General features: G+C 51.3%; 1 protein-coding gene across 1 annotated transcript in view; it reads right to left on the bottom strand.

Moving 5' to 3' along the window:
* The window catches only part of Ccdc61 (coiled-coil domain containing 61), a 30,090-nt gene extending 19,786 nt beyond the window's left edge, over positions 1 to 10,304 (bottom strand). The window contains exons 1-3 of the mRNA XM_045133558.1: positions 10,224 to 10,304; positions 7,106 to 7,264; positions 6,774 to 6,856 (exon numbers count right to left, since the gene is read on the bottom strand). Of these exons, the coding sequence (XP_044989493.1) occupies positions 6,774 to 6,856; positions 7,106 to 7,264; positions 10,224 to 10,278 (297 nt within the window). The 5' untranslated portion in view covers positions 10,279 to 10,304. The remainder of the gene's footprint in view (positions 1 to 6,773; positions 6,857 to 7,105; positions 7,265 to 10,223) is intronic.
* Between the last annotated feature and the right edge of the window lie 2,282 nt (positions 10,305 to 12,586).

Raw genomic sequence — 12,586 nt, forward strand, 5'->3', positions numbered from 1 at the left:
ATTTTTGTGTGTGTATGCATGTATGCACATTCATATGCATGTGTGTGAGTCTGCACCTGGATGTGGAGACCAGAGGTTGACATCAGGGTCACCCTTATTCTTTTCTTTGTATTTCTTTTTATGAGAAAGAACGAGAGCAAGAGACTGAGGGAGAACTGGTGTGCCAGGGCCTCCAGCCACTGTATTCGAACTCTAGACGCCTGCACCACCTTGTGCGCATGTGCAACTTTGCGCGCTTGCGTCACCTTGTGCATCTGGCTTACATGGGATCTGGAGAGTTGACCATGGGCACTTAGGCTTCACAGGCAAGCACCTTAACCACTAAGCCATCTGTCCTCAGCCTTATTCTTTGAGACAGGGTCTCTGGCTGAACTAGAGCTCACCAATTAAGCCAGGCTATCAACCCAGTGATCCCCAGGGATTCTTCTGTTCCTGTCTCCAGAGTTCTGGGGTTACTACTTGGCAGGCCGAGGCAGGAGAATGGCAAAGTTCAAGGCCAGCCTGGGAAACTTAGCAGAACTCCATCTCCACTTAAAAATAATAAATCTGATAGTTTAGTGATAGGGCACTTACCTAGCATATGCAAAGTCCTGGGTTCAATCCCAGTGTTGAAGGAATAAAAAAAAAAAAGAATCTGCATCAACAAAAGCTCTTCAGTTTCCTCAGTAAACTTTAGAGCCTAAAGGGGTCAAGAGACCGAACAGCTTGGGAACCACTAGTCAGGTGCCAATACAGTGAAATACTAAGCAACAACTAACAAGAATCATAAATACAGGCTGGAGAGATGGCTTAGCAGTTGAGATGCTTGCCCGCAAAGTCTAATGACCGGGATTCAATTTCCCAGGACCCACCTAAAGTTGGATAAAAGTAGCCCATGTATCTGGAGTCTGCTTGCACTGGCTAGAGGCCCTGATATGACCATTCTCTCTCTCTCTCTCTCTCTCTCTCTCTTTCTTGTTCTTTCTCTCTCCTATTTCCCTCTGTTTGCAAATAAAAACTAAAAGAATCATAAATACAGGGCTAGAGAGATAGCTTAACAGTTAAGGTGTTTGCCTGCAAAGCCCAAGGACCCAGGTTCAATTCCCCAGAACCCACATAAGCCAGATGCACAAGGTGACACATGTGTCTGGGGTTTGTTTGCAGTGGCTGGAGGCCCTGGCGCGCCCATTCTCTCTCCTTCTCTCACTCGCTCTCTCTCAATCAAATAAACAAATAAAATATTTTAGAAAAAGAATCATTAATACAAAAGCTGCCAATAAAAACAATATCTACAAACAAGAACCATGTTACCTACACAGCAATTATGTTAGCACTGATGCCAAGCTTTTACAGAAGACCAACATTTACTCTCCACAATACAATGACAGAGGAACGACTATTGCTGGCTCTACGTAGCTAGAGAAACTAAGGCAGTGAGGGTAAGTAACTAGCTTAGGAGTCCTCATAAAAAAGTGGCAGGAAGCCAAGCGTGGTGGGGCACACCTTTAGTCCCAGCACTCAGGAGACAGAGGTAGGAGGGTCGCTATGAGTTCGAGGTCACCCTGAGACTACATAGTGAATTCCAGGTCAGCCTAGGCTAGAGCAAAAACCTACCTCAAAAAAGGGTGGGGGAAGGCTGGCCATGATAGCTCACACCTTTAATCCCAGCACTTGTGAGGCAGAGGTAGGAGGATTACTGTCAGTTCAAGGCCAGCCTAGGGCTTCACAGTGAGTTCCAGGTCAGCCTGGACTAGAATGAGACCCTACCTCAAGAAAAGAAGGCCTAGAGAGATGGCCCAGTGGTTAAGGCACTTGCCTATAAAGCCTAATGACTCAGGTTCAATTCCCCAGTACCCACGTAAGGGCAGATGCACAAAAGTGGTACATGCATCTGGAGTTTGTTTGCAGTAACTGGAGGCCCTGGCATGCCCATTTTCTCTCTCTGCTTGCAAATAAATAATATTTTTAAAATATTTTATTTTTATTTATTTATTTGGGAGAGAGAGAGAAATACAGAAAAAGGCAAGAGGAGAGAGAGTGAGAGAATGGGCACGCCAGGGCCTCCAGCCACTGCCCATGAACTCCAGATGCATGCGCCCCTTGTGCATCTGGCTTACGAGGGTTCTGGGGAGTAGAATCTGGGTCCTTTGGCACTGCAGGCAAGTGCCTTAATCGCTAAGCCATCTCTCCAGACCCACAAAATAATATTTTTAAAAGGAAAAACAAGTAAGTAAAAGTAGCAATAATATGTTCAAATTTGGAGTTTGAGTTCTTGGCTACCATGCCTACAAGTATGAAAATGTTACAACCTTGATAAAGACTAAGAGGGGGATTATGAGGGCTGGAGACATGGCTTAACAGCTAAAGCACTTTCCTGCAAAGCCAAGGACCCAGGTTTGATTTCCCAGGACCCACGTAAGCCAGATGAACAAGGGGGCACATGCGTCTGGAGTTCATTTGTAGTGGCTGGAGCCGCTGCGCGCGCGCGCGCACACCCCCCCCCCCTCTCTCTGTGTCTTAGTAAATAAATAATAATTTTAAAAGGGCTGGAGAGATGACCCACAGTTAAGGCACGTGCCTGCAAAGACTAATGGCCTGGGATTTATTCTCCAGTACCCACATAAGCCAGATGCACAAAGTGGCACATGCGTCTGGAGTTCATTTTGCGTGACTAGAGGCCCTGGCATGGCCATTCTCTCTGTCTCTGTTCTCTCTGTCACTCTGCTGGTAAATAAGCAAACACATGTTTAAGGGGGATCACGACGTGCTCTGGTGCTTCAAGTCACACACCGGCACTGTCAGAGACATGAGGTCAGAGCGACCTTCAGAGACGCAGCGCAGCGCGGCGCCAGAACACGGCCTGCTCTGCACACAGGGTTCTGTCCCTCTAAGCGCTAACCGGCTTCTCCTCTTTATTTTATTTTTATTGTGTTTGTGTTTATTCTTACTTATTTGAGAGTGACAGACAGAGGCAGATAGCTATAGAGAGAATGGGCACTCCAGGGTCTCCAGCCACTGCAAACGAACTCCAGATGCATGTGCCACTTTGTGCATCTAGCTTATGTGGGTCCTGGGGAATCGAGCCTCGAACCGGGGTCCTTAGGCTTCACAGGCAAGCACATAACCACTAAGCCATCTCTCCAGCCCCTCTTTAATTTTTTAGTATTTTATTTTTATTTATCTTCTTATTAGTGAGAAAAAAGGAGAATAGGCACCCCAGGGCCTCTAGCCTCAGGACACTGCTGTACCTCGAGCGCCTGGGCCAGGACCTGCATAAGGCAGATGCTCAGCAAACGGAAGGAAGGATGGCTACCCTCACGCGGGTGGGGGTTTGACTCAGGTGTTCCCCATAAACTTGCATGTTTTGCATGCTAGTCTCCCCAGCTGATGGAGATTTGGAAATTAAAGCCTCCTGGAAGCAGAGCCAGGCGTGATGGCACATACCACCTTTAATTCCAGCACTCGGGAGGCAGAAGTAGGAGGATCGCCATGAGTCTGAGGCCATCCTGAGACTACATTGTGAATTCCAGGACAGCCTGAGGCAGAGTGAGACCTACCTTAAAAAGCAAAAAAAAAAAAAAAAAAAGTCTCCTGGAAGCAGTGTATTGTTAGGGGTGGGCTTATGGGTGTTATAGCCAGTATCCCCTTGCCAGTGTTTGTCACACTCTCCTGTTGCTATGGTCCACCTGACATTGGCCAGGGAGTGATGTCCACCCTCTGCTCACGGAGCTTCCCCTCAAGTCCGTAAGCCAAACTAAAACCTTTTTTCCCCAAAATCTGCTCTTGGTCGGGTGATTTCTGCCAGCAATGAGAACCTGACTGTAACAGTAAAGTGGTACTGAGGAGTGGGGTTGCTGCTAGACACCTGATCGTGTGTTTCTGGCCTTTTGGAGCTGATTTTCAAAAGGAATGTGGAAGAAGTCGAAACCTTGGCCTAAGAGACGCTTGCAGTGCTGTAAATACAGCTTGATGGACTATTCTGGTGAGAACTGAAAGACCTAAATGCAGTAAGAACTATGAACTATGAGGTTTGGTTCATGAGGGTGAGAAAGAGCTTTGCTTGGACTGGGCTAGAAGCAGTTTGTGTGACAAGCTTGCTGTTATGACCCTGTCCTGAGAACTTGTGCAAGGATGCACAGAAATGGACTCTTCTGAGCAGAGACATGGCACAAATGAAATCTCTGGGCCAAACTTTCTGCCTGTTCAGCTTCAGTTGTATGAGAGGTTACAACCATTGATTTTGGGCCAGCTGACATGCATCGGGAAAAAATGGAGTCTGTTGAAAGAGGCTGACTGTTGAAGGAGTGTCTTGTTCTTCAAAGTCTGCTTTATTCCCCCATGGATTAAGAAACTGGCACCCTACCTGGTATTGTGGAGTGTAAGAAATGCAGGAAAGAGGAAAGAGATGGTCATTACATTTGCAACAGTCTTGTGTTTTGGAAATGGTATTGGGCAGTGTGAAGAAGGTTTGCTGGATGCCTGCATGGAGACCCAATGGAGCCATGAGGGTGAGCCGTGGCTTGCAGGAGAGATGCCGGGACCATGAGATAGCTGCCTAAGAAAGCTGCCGGCCTTGGATGAAGTTTTCCAGGACTGTGAGTAGCCCAGCTGGAGGAGCGGAATTGGAACTCCAGAGACTTGTTGCTGGTTAGAATTATCAGACTTGGAAATTTGTCACTGACTAGAGTTGTTGGACTTGAAGCTACAGACTTTGGTGTTTACCCTGGTTATTTTAAATCTTGTATTGGTTGAATACATCTTTTCTATGCCCAATGCCATCTTTTGTAGTGTGAATGTTTTTTCTGTGCCCTTATGGGGTTTTGGAGGTTTTTTGGTATTATGGCTCAGTTAAGACTTTGGATTATGGCTATGTTTGAACATCGTTAGGATTATTAAAAACTATAGGGACTCAAAGTTGTACTGAATGCAGTGTATTTCATAATGTGTGGATGGATATCAGTTCATGGAGCCGGGGAGGAATGTGGTAGTTTCATTCAGGTGTCCCCATGACTTGGGTATTCTTTTTGTTGTTGTTCGTCGAGGTCGGGTCTCACTCTAGGCCAGGCTGTCCTGGAATTCACTATGTAGTGTCAGGGTGGCCTTGAACTCATGCAATCCTCCTACCTCTGACTCCCAGTGCTGGGATTAAAGGCATGCACTACCACACCTGGCTCAATCTAGGTATTCTGAATGCCAGTCTCCCCAGCTGACGGCAGTTGGAAATTAAAGCCTCCTGGAGGCAGTGTATTATTGGGGGCAGGCTTATGGGTGTTATAGAGTTTCCCTTCGCCAGTGTTTGGCGCACTCTCCTGTTGTTATTGTCCACCTAATGTTGGTCATGGGGTGATGCCACTGTTTTCCCCTGCCATCATGGAGCTTCCCCTCGAGTACGTAAACCAAAATAAACCCTTTTTTCCCAAAAGCGGCTATTGGGTGATTTCTTTATTTTAATTTCTTTTTTGTTCATTTTTATTTATTTATTTGAGAGTGACAGCGAGAGAAAGAGGCAGAGAGAGAGGGCGAGAGCACCAGGGTATCCAGCCATTGCAAATGAACTCCAGACCCGTGCGAACCCTTGTGCATCTGGCCAACATGGGTCCTGGAGAATCGTGCCTCAAACCGGGGTCCTTAGGCGTCGTAGACATGTGCTTAATCGCTAAGCCATCTCTCCAGCCCTTCTTGGGTGATTTCTGCCAGCAATGAGAACCTGACTGCAGCACATGGCTACCTCTTTTACATTGAGGGAGACTTCTAACACGACCTCTGAGGCACAGGGAACGTGGCGGAAGCGTGTGCAGACTGTGAAAGCCATAGGGTGGGAACGTGCATTATGAGGCATTGCCCCCTCACAGAGATGTAAGTGGCACATTCATGACCCCCCTCCAGAGATTACCCATAACCCCACTGAGCAACCCTCAGGGGAATGGGAACAGGGGAGAGGAAACATAACAGTATATATAACCTGCCGGGCGTGGTGGCGCACACCTTTAATCCCAGAACTCATAAGGCAGTGGTAGGAGGATCGCCGTGAGTTCGAGGCCACCCTGAGACTACAGAGTGAATTCCAGGTCAGCCCGGGCTAAAGCAAGACCCTACCTTGAAAAAAACAAAAAACAAAAAAAAAGTTCTCAGTTGTAAAAAAGCAGATTGCAAGGGCTGGAGACATGGATTCGCGATTAAGGTGCTTGCCTGCAAAGCCTGAAGTCCCAGGTTCGGTTCCCCAGTACCCTCATAAGCACAAGGTATCACATGTATCTGGAGTTCATTTGCACTGGCTGGACACCCTGGCATGCCAATTCTCTCTCTTCTCTCTCTTCTCTCTCCCTTTCTCTCAAATAAATAAATATTTTTAAAAGGCAGATTGCAGAACACCTTGGAAAATATATCGACTATATGTGTAATTATAGATCTGCAGACAGAGAGGAGAGGGGATGGAGAGAGGGAGGAAAACGCTGAATCAATTGGCAATTCTCACCAACATCTCAACAAGAACATGAGCAGTGGAGTTCTACTTTCTTCTCTACATTTCCCTGTGATCTGAATTTTCCACTGACACTGGAGAACGAGGAAGCCCTGTCCCGTCAGTGAACGAAAGCCCAACTGGACATGGAGGCGCACACCTTTAATCCCAGCATCAGGAGGCTCCCTGCGAGCTCAAGGTCAGCCTGGGCTAGAGTGACACCCTACCTGGGGGAGAGGGGAGGGAAGAAAAGACAAAAGCAAGAGAAAGCCCGGGGTCCTGCATCCATCAGGGGGTTTCCACACCTCACCCGACCCTACAGCCTGGGCCCTACCTGGGTGAGGGCTGACTCCAACATGTTACAGAAGATGTTGAACTGCTTGAAGTTCCCCGTCTTGTGAGTCAGGTCTTCGATGACTGGTGGGAAGAAAAGTTCCTCCTGAGGTCTGACCACTCGTCCAACCCCAAAGCAAGGCACTCAAGCTCTCCAGTTCTGCCTCCTCCCGGTGCCTCTGGCATGAGCAGCGGTGCCCCACACCCCTTCTCCCTGGAGAGCTTGTGGTCAGACAGAAGAGGCAGGGGATCCATGATTAAGGTTGGCCTTGGTTGCTGAGGGAAGCTGAACCCAGGGAGGGCAGGTGAGCCCACTCCAGTAGGAACACTCACAGCTGGCATCGAATTCACCCCGCCACTGGTCGGCCGTCATCCGGTCCTCCACTTCCAACTCCAGGACCTGCCCGGAAACCACCACCCGCACCACGTGCTCCACACCCCGGAAGACATAGTCCACCTGCAAGCCAGTGGGCTGGTCCATGGCCAGGGACCCTAAAGAAAGGGACAAAACAGACAGACACCCAGAAAGACTGAGCATCAGAGTTTGGTTTTGTGTGAGATATGGCCTTTATTGTTTTGTTTTGTTTGGATTTTCCAGGTAGAGTCTCACTCTCTGGCCCAGACTGACCTGGAATTCACTGTGTAGTTTCAGGGTGGCCTCGAACTCACAGTGATCCTCCTACTTCTGCCTCCCGAGGGCTGGGATTAAAGGTGTGCGCCACCACGCCTGCCTGAGACAGGGTTTTTCATTTAATATTTCTTTCTCTATTTATTTGAGAGAGAGAATGGGCACAGCAGGGCCTCCAGCCACTACAGTCAAACTCCAGATGCATGTGCTACCTTGGCTTATTTGGGTACTGAGGAATTGAACCTGGGTTCTCAGACTTTTCAGGCAAGCACCTTAACCAGTAAGCCAACCCTCAGACAGGGTCTGATTATGAGCCCCAGGCTGTCCTCAAACTTGCAGAACTCCCCTTGCCTTGGCCTCCCAAGCACTGGGATGCCTGGTGTGCAACCAGCTGAGAGCCCAGCTCCTTCGCTGAGAAGTAAGGGTGCGCCTTTCTGGACCCATCATTCGCTTTGCATACCTTAGGACAATGAATGCACTGCTCCATGCCTTTGTTTCCTCATCTGGAAAATGGGAATCATAATGGCACCTTCTTCACAGCTAGCATGAGGAGTAAATTAAGCAATATACATAAAAGCCCAAAGAACTTAACAGGGTGTGGTGGCACCCAGGATCCCAGCTGAGAAGGGAAGATCACAAGTGCCAGGCCAGAGTGGGCTGCAGAGTGACACCATCTCAGAGAAAAGGGGGCGGGGTGTCAGAGAGATGGCTTAGCGGTTAGTGTGTGTCTGCAAAGCCAAAGGATCCAGGTTCGACTCTCCAGGACACACATAAGCCAGATGAACAAGGGGGCGCATGCACCTGGAGTTCGTTTGCAGTGGCTGGAGGCCCTGCTGCGCCCATAATCTCTTTCTCTCTCTCAAGTAGATAAAATATACTTTTAAAAGTGAGGCTGGAAGCCGGGCGTGGTGGCCCAAGCCTTTAATCCCAGCACTCGGGAGGCAGAGGTAGGAGGATCACCGTGAGTTTGAGGCCACCCTGAGACTCCATAGTGAATTCCATGTCAGCCTGGGCTACAGTGAGACCCTACCCTGAAAAAAAAAAGGAGAGAGAGGCTGGAGAGATGGCTTAGGGGTTAAGGCTCTTGCCTGCAAAGCCTAAGGACCCAGTTTCAATTCCCCAGGTCCCATGTAAGCCAGGTGCACTAGGTGATGTGTCTGGAGTTCATCTGCAGTGACTGGAGGCCCTGGTGTGCCCATGCTCTATCTGCCTCTTTCTCTATCTTTCTCAAATAAATAATTTTTTTTAAAAAAGACGGGCTGGGATGTAGGTCAGCAATAAGCCATACATCTAGAATTCATGAGTGAGGGGCTGGGGAGGGGCTCAGCAATAGAATACTTGTCTAGAATCCACCAGTGAGAGGCTGGGGGTGTGGCTCACTTGCCTAAAACCCAACAGAAAGGGCTAGGGGTTTGGCTCAGTAGTATAGGTTTTGTTGTTTGTTACATTGTTTCTAATTTTTATTTATTTATTTGAAAGAGAGAGAAAATGAGCACACCAGGGTCTCCAGCAACTGCAAACAAACTCCAGATGCATGTGCCACCATGTGTATCTAGCTTACTAGGTACTGGGGAATCGAACCTTAATCTTTAAGCCATCTCTCCAGCCCCACTTCCCCTCCCTTTTTTTTGGCTTTTCGAAGTAGGGTCTCACTCTAGCTCACACTGACCTGAAATTCACTCTGTAGTCTCAGGGTGGCCTCGAACTCACGGCGATCCTCCTACCTCTGCCTCCCGAGTGCTAGGATTAAAGGAGTGTGCCTCCATGCTCGGCTCCCTTTTTCATATTTTTGTTTTGTTTTTTCAAGGTAGGTTCTCATTCTAACCCAGGCTGACCTTAGACTCACTCTGCAGCCTTAGAACCGACCTCTAATCCGGGAGAGGGGTGTCTGGTGCATTTTGGAGGGATTTACTAAATCTGGGGTACCCTAACAGTTGTGCTTTCACTTTCTGAGAGCTCAGAACCTAAGCTTCCTTCATTGGCACCAGGTGCAGAGCCTGGCAGTGCCCGCCCCGCCCCGCTGGGTGTTCTGGGCCCTGCCCACAGACCTGCCCTCTCTCCAAGCACCAATCAGAAGCCGCGCCGTCGCCGTTACCAAGGCACTGGGGGTGACTAGGGCTGGAGAAGGGGTCCTAGGACCCAGGACAGGAGCCCGCCTCCCTCTGCCCCCACCTCCGGGCGGGTCCTGCCGCGCTCCCCGCAGCAGAGCCGCTCTCTCCCGCCACGGGCCCTGCCGCGCTTCCCAGCACTCCTCACTGCACCCGCCACGGGGGCCCCCGCATCAGCTGGACAGCACGCTCCTGCGCCCCAACTTCCCCCACAACCAACGCACACTGCAGTCCCTCCCTGACCCGGCTGCCACCACACGCCCCACACGGCCACAGCACTCCAGCTCCCTCTCCTTTGGGGTACCTCCTCCCTCACTCCCTCTCAGGACCCCCTCCACGTCCCTGCCCCTAGTGCTGTGTTCCCCAGAAGCCACACCATCTCCCCACAGTCTCCTACCTCCATCCTGCTCTCCACTGAGTAATGGGGGGCCACCCACTGCTTCTCCCTACGCCAGCCCCCATGCTCTCCTAGGGCTCCCCACGTTTCCTGCCTGAACTCTATCACGCCCCTTTACTCTGCCCACGTATTTCTTCGAGGGTCTAACAGACATGCATCCTCCTTCAGCCAGCATTCCATCTACCGCACATTTCACCTGGAACGGCCCAAATTGTATGTAAACCCCTCCTTCCCAAGGAGAGCCTCACAGAACATCAGCACGCCCATTTCTGGGGAACCCTGGGCTCTGCATCCCCCGACCCCGGTCCGTTCCTCTACCTGCATGCTGTGTGTCTGTCCTGGGACCCGCGGCCCCTCCTGTCACCGATTCCATTGCCAAGCCAAGCCCCTCCGGGCTCCTCTTCCACACAGTGCCCCGGAGGAAGGGGAGGGAGAGGGGTCGAGGCCCCGCCCCCACCAGCCCGTGACGTCTCACTCCAGCCCAGCCTCAGTGGGGGCATCCCAGTGACCCACTGTGACCCAGTGTCCGGCTTCAAGACATCAAGGCTCCGCTCGCACTCATCCTCTAGCTCTCCCCCTGACATCTTCCACTAAGGTTCCCCTTCTTTCTGGAATTATGTCACTATCCCTGGCTCCTCCTCCCAAACTGAGCTCCCCGATTTCAAACCCCTCAGCCCCTCAGCAGAAAGAAATCTACACACCGACTTCCCCCTGATTCATGCATACCACCATCTCTCATCAGCCTCGTGGGCAGACCGCCCACCCACACCCACCCCACACCCACCGAGGTTTGTTTGCCCACCCACGCTTGGCAGGCAGCACCCACGTATCACATCGCCAGCTAGCCGTGGCCTAGCCCAGCACACTAACCCTCCACCGCACACAGCGACACCCGCAGCCCGGGCTGCAGCCCCACTGAGCTGGCCTCCCCACCCCTGGGTGAATGTGAGCTTGCACCTCCCTCCGCCTGCACTCTCCCAGGACATGCCATAGTCCATAGTCCTCTGGAATACACAGAAACAGAAGCACTTTAAGACAGCCCACCAGGCTTCTCGGCTTCTGGCTACGATCAAGTATAAGACACCCCAAAGTGCCCCAACACTCCGCAGCACGTCCAGGCCCATCATGTCCCTCAAATTCTTTGCTTTGGACAAGGACAAGCACACTTACCTACTCAACAGCTCGACCTAGTGGTAATAAAACCATCTCCTCCCCATTTTACAGATGAAACTGAGCGCGCCCCTGCCAGGAACTGTGGTCATCCCCTACTCACCACCCACCTGCTTTCCCTGACCATCCTCCCACAGCTCCCCGCTCCCTCCCTCTAGGCACTAATGAGGCTCACGCCCTACGCGTGGCCTGTGGAACAGGCTGGGGATGCCGGATTCAGATCACAGGTCCCCCCTCTCACCCCAGTATGACTGGTTGAGGAGCTTGTCTTCTCTGAACCTTTTCCTATTAGTAAAGAACAGCAAAAGCAGGGCCTGGTGGGGAAGGCCTATAATCCCAGCCCTGAGGTGGCCAAAGCAGGGAGACCCAAGTTCAAGACCAGCTTGGGATCCTCTCTCAAAATAAATAGGGCTGGGGATGGAGTTCTGTGGTCCAGACTTGCCTAAAACCCACCAGTGAAGGGATAGGAATGTGGCTCAGACATAGAGCTTGTCTAGAATCCACAGTGAGGGGCTGGGGCGTGGCTCAGAGGTAGAGCACTTGTCTAGGATCCACAGTGAGGGGCTGGGGGCGTGGCTCAGAGGTAGAGCACTTGTCTGGAACCCACAGTGAGGGGCTGGGGGCGTGGCTAGAGGTAGAGCACTTGTCTAGGATCCACAGTGAGGGGCTGGGGGCGTGGCTCAGAGGTAGAGCACTTGTCTAGAGTCCACAGTGAGGGGCTGGGGGCGTGGCTCAGAGGTAGAGCACTTGTCTAGATCCACAGTGAGGGGCTGGGGGCGTGGCTCAGAGGTAGAGCACTTGTCTAGAGTCCACAGTGAGGGGCTGGGGGCGTGGCTCAGAGGTAGAACACTTGCCTAGGATCCACAGTGAGGGTCTGGGGGCGTGGCTCAGAGGTAGAGCACTTGTCTAGAGTCCACAGTGAGGGGCTGGGGGCGTGGCTCAGAGGTAGAGCACTTGTCTAGATCCACAGTGAGGGGCTGGGGGCGTGGCTCAGAGGTAGAGCACTTGTCTAGATCCACAGTGAGGGGCTGGGGGCGTGGCTCAGAGGTAGAGCACTTGTCTAGATCCACAGTGAGGGGCTGGGGCGTGGCTCAGAGGTAGAGCACTTGTCTGGAACCCACAGTGAGGGGCTGGGCGCGTGGCTAGAGGTAGAGCATTTATCGAGCATGCACAAGACCCAGGGTCAATCCCCAACACTGTAAATAAACAGAACAGAACTGTCTCATTGTCCTTCTTACACCTTCAGTACCCTGGCTTGGCACAGCTCTGGGACTGCTTGCCAATCTAATGGAGATGCCAGGAACAGTGTCCTAGGCACTGGGGAAACAGCCAAGGTCATTGCTGGTCACACTCCAGGTCTCAGCTCACCCTGGCTCCCAGGCAGGCTCAGGAGCCGTCTTGAGCACCATGTCCCTCTCTGTCTGCAAAGGCTCGCACACATAGGGGTAGGCTGACAAAGAGCATCAAGTCGCTTCCTTGCAGCCTTCCCTGAGCCCACCTAACAAGGCTTC

The sequence above is a fragment of the Jaculus jaculus genome, chromosome 14 (assembly GCF_020740685.1).
Source record: "Jaculus jaculus isolate mJacJac1 chromosome 14, mJacJac1.mat.Y.cur, whole genome shotgun sequence".
Lineage (NCBI taxonomy): Eukaryota > Metazoa > Chordata > Mammalia > Rodentia > Dipodidae > Jaculus > Jaculus jaculus.